Source organism: Dama dama, chromosome 2 (assembly GCF_033118175.1).
Source record: "Dama dama isolate Ldn47 chromosome 2, ASM3311817v1, whole genome shotgun sequence".
NCBI lineage: Eukaryota > Metazoa > Chordata > Mammalia > Artiodactyla > Cervidae > Dama > Dama dama.
In genome coordinates, this window is record NC_083682.1 from 48,063,190 (window position 1) to 48,075,956 (window position 12,767).

At 39.2% G+C, this 12,767-nt stretch overlaps 1 protein-coding gene across 1 annotated transcript in view; it reads left to right on the top strand.

The window, feature by feature from the left end:
* The first annotated feature begins 1,358 nt into the window (after window positions 1-1,358).
* The window catches only part of DEUP1 (deuterosome assembly protein 1), a 109,305-nt gene continuing 97,896 nt past the window's right edge, over window positions 1,359-12,767 (top strand). Inside the window, exons 1-2 of the mRNA XM_061159767.1 lie at window positions 1,359-1,473; window positions 1,819-1,971. Coding sequence (XP_061015750.1) covers window positions 1,359-1,473; window positions 1,819-1,971 — 268 coding nt within the window. The remainder of the gene's footprint in view (window positions 1,474-1,818; window positions 1,972-12,767) is intronic.

A 12,767-nucleotide genomic window follows, 5' to 3' on the forward strand; every position in this document is an offset into this window, starting at 1 on the left:
ACTTCACTTGCCTGTTTCCTATGAGTCAAATACAGTTTTAATTATAGTTTGTAAAAATTCTAATATTAGTCAACATATACTTGTAGTTTAGTAAATTGTAATGTATTATTTTTGCCCACTGAAAATTCTTTTTAATTTGATTGACTCTCGTGGTATCTGAATGGCCTAGGCTATACCTCATTATTCTTCCTCCATCGTACTTCATCTCCCAGAAAATACACATATTCCTTTCTAGAGTAATCACATTTAACAAGTTCCTGTTTCTTATTTCTCTGAAGAAGCAAAGTAAAGTGGTGAAAAAGTGAAAGTGTTAGTCGGTCATGTCTGACTGTTTGCGACCCCATGAACTATAGCCCGCCAGGCTCCTCTGACCATGGGATTCTCCAGGCAAGAATACTGCAGTGGGTTGCCATCTCCTCCAGGGGATCTTCCTGACCCAGGGATCGAACCCTGGTCTCCTGATTTCAGGCAGATTCTTTACGGTCTGAGCCACCAGGGAAGCCCAACCTAGGGTAAAATTTTGATATCTCAGAGTTTGAAGTTAGATCCTGAAATGTTAGCACAGTGGTAAGTGATTGTAAAAATTCAATGAGTGATTTTGGAAGGAGAGGAAAACACTTCAGAAGGGGAGGGAAGGAAGGTGATAGAGGGAGGAAGGAAAGAGGGGAAAAGAAAGATTCCTCTGAAAGACTTGTTAAGCTCCTGTTAAGGCAAAGATTAAAAATTACCTCTGTGTGAGATAGTACTTTTTATAGGACAGTGTTTACAAAAGGTTAGTTGTATTGGTTACAAGTTACATTTTATTTTATTTTATTTTTTAAAAAGGACAAAGCCATGATATGTGTAAACCTAGGCATATATATCAGGACTCAGGCACACTCAGCCTGACCTGGCATTCCAGGTATTCAGCAGTCTGGCACTTTGGAATGCTTGCGAACCTCTTGTCAGAGAATTGGTGAAACAGGTGCCAAAACATGAAGGTGGTAGAAACAGAAGCTTGTCAGTTCTCTCTCTTGGCGTGGGGTGTGGGGGGAGGAAGTGGTTTCATTAGACAGCATTCATGTAAAAGCTTTGTACAAAGAGTTTAACAGAGCCAGCTGCCTTATAGAATCATGCAGTGAAATGGCTTCCAGTTTTTCTCTAATAAAAGAGAAATAAATGCAAGTATCTTATGTTAATCTTATGGTTTTCAAGTTATATACTACTTTTAAAAAGGTTTTCAAGCTATATACTACTTTTAAAAAGTTCAAGAATATGAGAAATGGGTGGATCAGCAAAATAGCTGACTCGTAAGGACAGCCGGTCAGAGTACAGATGTGGTCTGTCCCATCATGTGAGAAGCTGCAGAGTGGGGTGCTATGACCCCAGAGCCCTGGATGCCCACATCGGATCTCAGCTCGCGGACAGTCCCACGGGAGATCTGCACCGTCGTCCACACTCACAGTGGCAAAGAAAAGCAGGACACGCTGAGGGGTGAATGATAACAAGGCCGCCCACCTTCGCAGTGTCCCTGGGGCCATGGAGGCACCCCTGCCGTCCGCTGTGGTGGTGGCCCCTGGCCATCAGGCCGCCTGAACCCCACCACCCAGCAGTGACGCGAGTCCCATCCCCAAGTAGCAGCAGACGTGTAGGCATGGGCATCGGGTTCCCCGCCTGGCAGTGATGAGGCAGCACCCACTCCTCTGCCGGAGCCTTCTCAGAAAAGGCGTTAAATACAGCATTCACATAAGACCCAGAGTCTTAGAACACAGTACCCAAACACATTAGGGGTTTTATCTTTCTGGAGGTTGGCAGTTCATAGCTATGCTCTGGCTGTAGGGTACCATCAGGGATTTGTGCAGCTGACGATGGAGCAGGGGGACAGATTACCACACATCAGAGAGGATACGTTCTGTCAGGGGGTGGTGATGGCTGCTCTGAGGAAAAGTTCCGCAGGTTATTATGGGACTAGAGAGTTACAGAGTAAACCTGGTAAGGTGACATTTGAAGAGAACTGTCTTTGTATGGACATCCTGGGGGTAGCCTTCCAGACAGAGGGAACAGCAAAAGCAAAGGTTCTGGGGCAGGAACATACTTAGTATTTTGAAGGAACAAAAAAAAAAAAAAAAAATAGGCCAGCGGGTTAGAGGAGGAAGCCAGGAGGAACATCAGAGAGGCAAATAGGGCTTTGCAGACCTGGGAAAGACTTTAGATTTCACTGTGTGGGATGGGAAGTCCCTGGAAGACTTTGAGTAAAGCAGTGACATTTTCTGACTTCATGTTTTGAAAGGCTTGTTCTGGTTGCTATGTGAAGACTAGGCCGTTTCAAGGCAAGGGTAGGAGAAAAAGACAAGCTGGACTAATTCAGTGCGAGATGGCAGTGATTTGGATCAGGTTGGTAGAAATAGTGACAAATGGGGAGGTTGTGACAGAAGAGCTGATAATATTAAGAAATCATAGACTGGATATGGGGTAAGCAGGAAGGAAATGAGATAGTGGACTTCTGGCCCATCAGTTGGAATAATAAGATTGTCATTTATTAAAATAAGGGAGACTGGAGAAAATGTAAGCTTGGTTGGAGACGCCTGTTATATATCCATGTGAAGCTCAGATGATTAGCTGTGTGTGCAGGTCTAGCTGTACCTTTCTGCTTTATTACCCTCGGTGTGTGGCTTTAATGTTTGGCATCACCTTATGACTGCAAGATGGTTGAACCGCCTCCAGCAACACATCTGCCTCGAGGAAGGGAGCAGAGGAAGGGCAGTGAGTAAACACGGAAGAACACTGCAAGCATTTTATTTGGAGCTCCTACAGAAGCCAAAGCTCTGAAATAGAGATGTGGATACAAGATGTTTATTTGGGTGATGAAAGTATGGACTATTCGTTTCCTATGACTGCTGTATCACAAACTTGGTAGTTTAAAACAATCAAAACTTACTCACTCACAGTTCTAGGGTACAAAGATCTGAAATCAGTACCACTGGGTTAAAATTGTGGTGTCAACAGGACTACATACATTCCCTCTGAGTGCTCTAGGGAGAATCTGTTCCTCGCTTCTTCAAGCTTCAGGTGACTGCCAGCATTCCTTGGCTTGTGGCTACATCACCCTGACCCTTAAGGCCAGCACCTTCACCTCTCTCTCTGGTTCATCTTCATATCCCCTTCTCTTGTGTGTGTCAGATTTCCCTCTGCCTCTTTCTTAGGGCCTACCCAGATAATGTAGGGTAATCTCCCCATCTCAAGACACTTAATTTAGACAAAGAACTTTCTTGCAAATAAAATAACATTTGTAGGTTTCAGGGATTCAGATCTGATATCTTTGGGGGCCATTTTTCATCCTGTCACCTACAGGATTGAGGAACTGAAACAAGGAAGGGCAGGTTATCAAAGCAAGTTACAACTGAGGGTGACTGCAGCAAAACCCTGATGGGGAAATTCTGAAACACTGTATCAGTCACACCCCTTAGAGTTATTCCATCCAAAAAGCAAGTGAGAGTTTATACACTAGTAGCCAACAGTTATTGGTTGAAGGTTGCTCCCAGAAGGGCTTCAGTTCCCAATCACTTCTGACCGATCTATCACACGGGAGTCAAAGAGGAAGAGAATCACTCAGGCAAAGAAATGCAGGTTCTGTCCACTGGAAATCAGGCTTAGTGCCCAGAAGTGGTGAGCATGAGAGATGTGTGGGACATCAACAGCAACTGCTGCGGCCTTCCTTTCAACAGCTCCATGATAACTTCCACTTAGATTTCATAGGCTAGCTTTCATTACATGGCCAAGCACAGCTCCAGGGGAGGCTGGGAAATGTAGCCATGTCCTCAGCCAGACACTTCCATACTGAATAACACATTAGAGCTCTGTTAGCATGGGGGAAAGGGAGAGGTATGTTGAGGAGACAGCCAGCCACGTAGGTGATAAGGATGGAGGCAGACATGTGGTAAGGATGACTCAGACTAGGGTTTTATCACTGGATATGGTGAGAAGTGGTCAGGATTTAGAATACTGGAGGCAGTGCCGATAGAACTGTTGTTCTGGGGTTTGAGGAAAACACAAATCTAGGATCATGAAGGGTTTTTATCTGGAGCAACTGTAGCAGTGGTGCCAATTAAAGAGATGGAAGGACTGGAGTGGGAGCAGGTTTGTGGCACAAGGAGCCTCTCACTCTGTTTTGAACTTGTAAAGACTGAGATGTGTATAGATGTCCTGTGGGAACGTCAGTGTTGGCTAGGTAGTTGGATAGAGAAGTCCAGAGTTCAGCAGCTCAGGCTGCGGATACTGATTAGGAAGTTATCGGAACAAGCTAGCACTCAAGTTTCATTAGAAATTTCCACTATTTACAAGAAACAGTGTATTTCTTAGTTTTCTAGCATTGGAAAAACAGATTTCATCAGTGTTTGCCTAATACTCTACTGTTAGGATCTAGTGAAATAGCTGGCTGTAGTTTTAAATAGAAAAAGAGTGAAATGACTGTCCTCATATGTACTCACTTTACAGTCTTTCATTAAATAGATCTTTTGGCAGGAGGGAATTTTAATTATCTTAGAGATTGGCTTATGGAATCCAAGCTATGGTTATTGGTGGAAATCAATAATTAAATGTTTAAGTAATCAAAAAAAGAACCAAGGGTAATTTTAGATTTTGAAAATGGGACAACAGTATACTTTAGATACAAATTAGACTTGGAGTTTATTCTTTTTCAGTGGCTTTATAAGATGTCCAAATATACTTTAATTTCAGCCTCTCCCATAGGCTTAAGAAAGGAAATATGAAAAACAAAAAGGAATCTAAGCTAATGCATGTGTAAGCATTTATTTATTATTAATTATACCATATGCTTCTATGTATTAACATGAAATTAATTTTCAGATAATTATTTAAACTTTTAGATGGTTATAGAAATCACCTGAAGAAAGAGGGTTAGTGCTTGCTAACATTTCAGTGTCTGTTTACCTCATGTGATCTGTGAACCAAGACATTACTTCAGTTCAGTTCAGTTCAGTGGCTCAGTTGTGTCCGACTCTTGGTGATTCCATGAATCGCATCACGCCAGGCCTCCCTGTCCATCACCAACTCCCGGAGTCCACCCAAACCCATGTCCATTGAGTCAGTGATGCCATCCAACCATCTCATCCTCTGTCGTCCCCTTCTGCTCCTGCCCTCAATCTTTCCCAGTATCAGGGTCTTTTCCATTGAGTCAGCTCTTCACATTAGGTGGCAAAAGTATTGGAGTTTCAGCTTTAGCACCAGTCCTTCCAATGAACACCCAGGACTGATCTCCTTTAGGATGGACTGGTTGGATCTCCCTGCAGTCCAAGGGACTCTCAAGAGTTTTCTCCAACACCACAGTTCAAAAGCATCAATTTTTCGGTGCTCAGCTTTCTTCACAGTCCAACTCTCACATCCATACATGACCATTGGAAAAACCATAGCCTTGACTAGATGGACCTTTGTTGGCAAAGTAATGTCTCTGCTTTTTAATATTCTATCTAGGTTGGTCGTAACTTTCCTTCCAAGGAGTAAGCGTCTTTTAATTTCATGGCTGCAATCACCATCTGCAGTGATTTTGGAGCCCAAAAAAACAAAGTCTGACACTGCTTCCACTGTTTCCCCATCTATTTCCCATGAAGTGATGGGACCAGATGCCATGCATGATCTTAGTTCTCTGAATATTGAGCTTTAAGCCAACTTCTGCACTCTCCTCTTTCACTTTCATCAAGAGGCTCTTTTAGTTCCTCTTCACTTTCTGCCATAAGGGTGGTGTCATCTGCATATCTGAGGTTATTGATATTTCTTCCCGCAGTCTTGATTCCAGCTTGTGCTTCCTCCAGCCCAGCGTTTATCATGATGTACTCTGCATATAAGTTAAATAAGCAGGGTGACAATATACAGCCTTGACGAACTCCTTTTCCTATTTGGAACCAGTCTGCTGTTCCATGTCCAGTTCTAACTGTTGCTTCCTGACCTGCATATAGGTTTCTCAAGAGGCAGGTCAGGTGGTCTGGTATCCCCATCTTTTTCAGAATTTTCCACAGTTTGTTGTGATCCACACAGTCAAAGGCTTTGGTATAGTCAATAAAGCAGAAATACATGTTTTTCTGGAATTCTCTTGCTTTTTTGATGATCCATCGGATGTCGGCAATTTGATCTCTGGTTCCTCTGCCCTTTCTAAAACCAGCTTGAACATCTGGAAGTTCATGGTTCACGTATTGCTGTTACGTAAGATGTTACTTAGAATGTGAATAATTATAGAGAAGTTTCAAGAAAAACTTTATCTGTAATGAAGGCTTTTTAACAGAACTTCCATTCTCTTTAGAACTTAAAAATGAGAATTAGACTTCTTAAAAACATTGATAGAGACTTGAAAGTTGTGACATTGCATTTTATTTCTATAAACTTCTTTCTTTGATTATTATGATGAAGGCTTTAGGATAAGCCCATTATAGGTATGTTTAAGCATGCTTTATTGGAATAGGGGATTTATACTTCCTCCACATTCTAACACTAAGCTTATCACAAATGAAAGTGAAGAATGGACTCAATATGAGCCCCCATCACGGGTATACAGTAAAAATAGGCATTGCAATGCCTCTATGTCAGCAAACCTCATGGTGACAATAAATAACATTTTTTGGACAACAAAAAGAGTGCTTGAGAAAAAGTTACTTTTAACTATAATTCAATAATTAATTTGGAACAAGGACACCCGTGAAGCTATGACCTGAAAATCATGAAGTGATAAATTTTTCATTTACTGTTTCAGGAGAGACGATTGGCTAAAGAACAGACTGACACCACAGACACGTCTGTGAAAGTGGCTTCTGGGAGTTCTGGAGTCTCTCCCTTTGGTTCTAATTATGTTTCTGTGGTGCAGTGTATGATGCGCACATGGGGTCTGTGAGCCCCCATAGGAAAGTTAAACTCTATCTGTTTATTATTATTTTTGAAACTGAAAAAAGCCCGTTTACCCATTTCTCCTAGCCTCTGGCAACCACCAATCTGTTATCTGTATCTATGAACCCGATTTTATATATATATATACACACACACACACACACACATATATATATATGTATATATATCTACATTCCTGGGTCAGGAAGATCCCCTGGAGAAGGGATAGGCTACCCACTCCAGTATTCTTGGGCTTCCCTGGTGGTTCAGCTGGTAAAGAATCCACCTGTAATGCAGGAGACCTGGGTTCCATCCCTGGGTTGGGAAGATCCCCTGGAGAAGGGAAAGGCTACCCATTCCAGTATTCTGGCCTGGAGAATTCCATGGACACTGTAGTCCATGGGGTTGCAAAGAGTCAGGCCTGACTGAGTGACTTACACTTTCATTTTCATATCTATATCTTAGATTCCACATATAAGAGAGTATATATGGTATTTGTCTTCTAGTGTCTGACTTATTTCACTTAACAGAATACCCTCAAGGTTTATCCAGGTTGTTGTAAATGGCAGGATATCATTCTTTTTTGTGACTGAGTAATATTCCATTGTGTGTATGTTTGTGAACACACACACATGTATACACATGTGTACTTCATTTTCTTTATCTATCTATCCACCAATGGACATTTAGGTTTTTCCATAACTCAGCTATTGTAAAGAATGCTTTCATGAACATGAGGATGTGTGTATCTTTTCAAGTTAGTATTTTCATTTTCCTCAGATAAATGCCCAGAAATAGAATTGCTAGATTGTATGATAGTTCTATTTTTAATTTTTTGAGGAAACATCATACTGTCTTCCATAGAAACTGTACCAATTTACATTTCCACCAACAGTGTACAAGGGTTCTTTTTTCCATATCCTTGTCAATACTCTTTATTTCTAGTCTTTTCGATAATAGCCATTCTAGCACATGAGGTGATAATCTCATTATGTTTTTAATTTGCATTATGATTAATGATGTAGAGCATCTTTTCATGTGTCTTTTGGCCATCTGTATGTCTTTTTTGGAAAAGTGTCTATTCAGATCCCATTTTTTAATCACTTTTTGTGTATTAAGTTGTCTGAGTTCTTGATTTATTTTGGGTATTTGCAAATATTTTCTCCCTTTTTCTTTTATTGATGATTTCCTTTGCTATACAGAAACTATTGAGTTTGTTGTAGTCCCACTTGTTTATTTTTGCATTTGGTGTGGGATTCCAAAAATCACCATCAAGGCATATGTCAAGGAGCTTTACCATCTGTGTTTTCTTTTAGGAATTTTATGGTTTCAGGTGTTACACCCAAGTCTTTAATTCATTTTAAGTTAATTTTTGTGCATGGTGTTAAAGTGTTGGTCCAGTTACAATCTTTTGCATGTGGCTGTCCAATTTTCCCAACACCATTTATTGAAAAGACTGTTCTTCCCCATTATTTGACCATACATATGTGGGTTTATTTCTGGGCTTTCTATTTTGTTTCATTGATCTATGTGTCTGCTTTTCTATGAATATCATACTGTTTAAATTATTATAGCTTGTAACATAGTTTGAAATCTGAAAGTGTGATGCCTTCAGCTTTATTCTTTCTCAAGACTGATTTAGCTATTTAAGGGGTCTCTTGTGGTTCTATATAGATTTTAGGATTATTTGTCCTATTTATGTGAAAAATTCCATTGGTATAGGGATTTTGATAGGGATTGCATTGCATCTGTAGATTGTTTTGGGTGGTATGGACATTTTAACAATATTAATCCTTCCAATTTGTGAGCATGGGATATCTGTCCACTTATTTGTATTGCTTTCAATTTCTTTAATGTTTTATAGTTTAAAATATACAGATCTTCCACCTCCTTGATAAATTTATTGCTAGGTATTTTATTCTTTTTGATGTAATCATAAATGGAATTGTTTACTTAACTTCTCTTTCTAATATTTCATTATTTATTTAAATAAGCAAGTTCTTGTGTATTGATGTTGTATCCTGCAACTTTACCAAATTTGTTAGTTTTTGATGACGTCTTTAGGGTTTATATATATATATATATATATATATATATATATATAAAATATATACACACACATATACATATCATGTCATCTGAATATAGTAATAGTTTTACTTCTTCCTTTTCAATTTGGATGCCTTTTATCTCTCTTTCTTGCCTTATTGCTCTGGCTAGGACTTCCAATACTATATTTAATGAAATTGTCAAGAATAGGTATCCTTATTCCTGATCTTAGAGGAAGAGACTTCAGTTTTTCACCATTGGATATGATGTAGGCTTATCATATGTGGCCTTTACTGTGTTGAAGTACTTTTGTACATTCCCTCTATACCCACTTTGTTGAGGGATTTTGTCATAAATGAATGTTGAATTTTGTCAAATGCTGTCTGTTGTCTGCATCTGTCTATTGAGATGATCACATGATTTTTGTCCTTTATTTTGTCTATGTGACATGTCACAATGACTGGTCTGTGGCTGTTGAACCATCTTTGCATCTCACTTGATCACAGTGTATGCCTGTTGAATTTAATATTTTGTTGAGGATTTTTGCATCTGCATTCACCAGGTAATTTTCTTTTCTTGTGGCGTTCTTATCTGGTTTCAGTATCAGGGTAATGCTGGCCTCATAAATGAGTTTGGAAGAGTTTTGTCCTTTTTTTTTTTTTAAGAGTTTGAGAATGATAGTATTCTTTGACTGTTCGGTAAACGTCACCAGTGAAGCAATCTGGTTCCGGACTTTTGTTTGTTGGGAGGTTTTGGATTACTGCTTCAGTCTCCTTATTAGCACTCAGTCTGTTTAGCTTTTTTATTTCATTATGATTCAATCTTGGTAGACTGTATGTTTCTAGGAATTTACCTCTTTCTTCTAGGTTGTCCAATTTGCTAATTTATAATTGTTCCTAGTAGTCTCTTATAATCTATTTATTTCTGTGTAATATCTGTTTTGGGGCTTCCCTTGTGGCTCAACTGGGAAAGAATTTGCCTGCAATGTGGGAGAGCTGAGTTGGATCCCTGGGTTGGGAAGATCCCCTGGAGAAGGGAAAGGCTACCCTTTCCCTTTCTCCAGTATTCTGGCCTGGAGAACTCCATGGACTGTATAGTCCATGGGGTGGCAAAGAGTTGGACATGACTGAGTGACTTTCACTCACTTCACTTCACAATATCTGTTGTAATTCCTGTTGTAATAGCTCCTCTTTCATTTCTGATTTTATTTGAGTCCCCTCTCTTTTTTGTTGGTGAATCTAGCTAGAGGTTTGTCAATTTTATTTATCTTTTCAAAGAACCAGCTCTTAGTTTCATTGATCTTATTTACTGTCTTTTAGCCCTTATTTTACTTTTCTCTGCTCTAATCTTTTTATTTTATTTCTTCTACTAGTTTTTCTTTCTCTAGTTCCTTGAGGTGTAAAGTTAGATTATTTATTTGAGCCTTTTTGTTTCTTGAGGCTAAGTATTTATCACAGTAAACTTCCCTCTTAGAACTACTTTTGCTGCATCCCATAAAGTTTAGTGTGTTACATATCCATTTTCATTTGTCCCAGGTATTTTTTTTAAATTTCTCATTTAATGTCTTCTTTGAACCTTTGGCTGTCTAGTAGCATCTTGTGTAATGTCCACATATTTGTGAATTTTCCAGTTTTCCTTGTGTAATTAAATTTTGAGTTTCATACCATTGCAGTCAGAAAAGCTGCTTGATGTGATTTCAGTCTCTTTAAATGTAGTAAGCTTGTTCTATGGCCTAACATATAATATACTTGGGAAATATTGAGAAGAATGCATTTCTGTTGCTTTTGGATTGAGTGTTTTGTAAATATTTGTGATCTCAGATGTTGTTAAAGGCTGATGTGTTTTAGTTGATTATCTGTCCTGTGTATCCATTGGTGTAAGTGTAGAGTATTATAGTCTCCTGCTGTTATTGTATTGCTGTCAATTTCTCCTTTAGGTCTGTTGATATTTGCTTTAGTTAGATGCTCCCCTGTTGGCTGTGTAAATATTTACAAATGTTACATCTTCTTGTTGGATTGACTTCTGTATCATTATATAATGCTCTTCTTTGTCTCCTGTTACACTCTTTGTTTTAAAGTCTATTTTATCTGATAAAAATATAGCTATTCCAACTTTTTTTTTTGTAGTTTCCATTTGCAGGAGATCTCTTTTTCCATCCCTTCACTTTCAGTCTATGTGTGTCCTTACATCCAAAGTGAGTCTCTTGTAGGCAGCATACAGACGGGTCTTATTTTCTCATCTATTCATCCACTCTGTCTTTTTTTCTTCCCTCTGTCTTTGGATTAGAGAATCTAGTCCATTTGCATTTAAAGTAATTATTGTTAGCTGTGCGCGTACTGTCATTTTGTTAATAGTTTTCTGGCTGTTTTTGTGTTTCCTGTCTGTTCCTTTCTTCTTCTTTTGCTCTCTTCCTTTTTTGATTTGATGACTTTCTTTAGCGGTTTGCTTATATTTCTTTACCTTTTGTGTATTTACTGTGGTTTTTCTGCTTTGTGGTTACCATGAGGTTTGCATGTTAACAATTTATAACAGTCGATATAAAGTTGTAAATAACTTAAGTTTGATACCACTGTAAAGCTTAACCTTCTTACTCTTCCCTCTGCTGCATTTCATGTTTTTGATGTCACATTTTACATTTTTTCATCTTGTCTGTCCCTTAATTATTAAAATATTTTTATGGTTTGTGTTTTTAAATCTTCATGCTAGTTTTATAAGTGATTAACCCACTACCTTTACTATATATTTACCTTTCCAGTGAGATTTATTATTTGAAATGTGTACTTGTTAGTGATCAGTGCCCTTTCTTTTCAGCTTAAAGAATTTCCTTTAACATTTCTTGTCAGGTCAGTTTAGTGGTGATGAATTCCTTTAGCTTTTCTGGAAAACTCTGTATCTTTTCTGAATGATAACTTTGCCAGTTAGTTTTCTTTATTGAAATTTTTTTCCTTCACCACTTTGAATATATTGTGCCATTGTATATTACAGTTCAGTTTAGTTCAGTTCAATCACTCAGTCGTGTCCACCTCTTTGCAACCCCATGAATTGCAGCACGCCAGGCCTCCCTGTCCATCACCAACTCCTGGAGTTTACTCAAACTCATGCCCGTCGAGTCGGTGATACCATCTAGTCATCTCATCCTCTGTCATCCCCTTCTCCTCCTGCCCCCAATCCCTCCCAGCATCAGGGTCTTTTCCAATGAGTCAGGTCCTTGCATGAGGTGGCCAAAGTGTTGGAATTGCAGCTTCAGCATCAGTCCTTCCAATGAACACCCAGGACAGATCTCCTTTAGGATAGACTGGTTGGATCTCCTTGCAGTCCAAGGGACTCTCACGAGTTTTCTCCAACATCACAGTTCAAAAGCATCAATTCTTCAGTGCTTAGCTTTCTTTAAAGTCCAACTCTCACATCCATACACGACCACTGGAAAAACCATAGCCTTGACTAGACGGACCTTTGTTGGCAAAGTAATGTCTCTGCTTTTTAATATGCTGTCTGGGTTGGTCATAACTTTCCTTCCAAGGAGTAAGCATCTTTTAATTTCATGGCTGCAGTCACCATCTGCAGTGATTTTGGAGCCCAAAAAAATAAAGTCTGACACTGTTTCCACTGTTTCCCCATCTATTTCCCATGAAGTGATGGGACCAGATGCCATGATCTTAGTTCTCTGAATATTGAGCTTTAAGCCAACTTTTGCACTCTCCTCTTTCACTTTCATCAAGAGGCTTTTTAGTTCCTCTTCACTTTCTGCCATAAGGGTGGTATCATCTGCATATCTGAGGTTATTGATATTTCTCCTGGCAATCTTGATTCCAGCTTGTGCTTCCTCTAGCCCAACGTTTCTCATGATG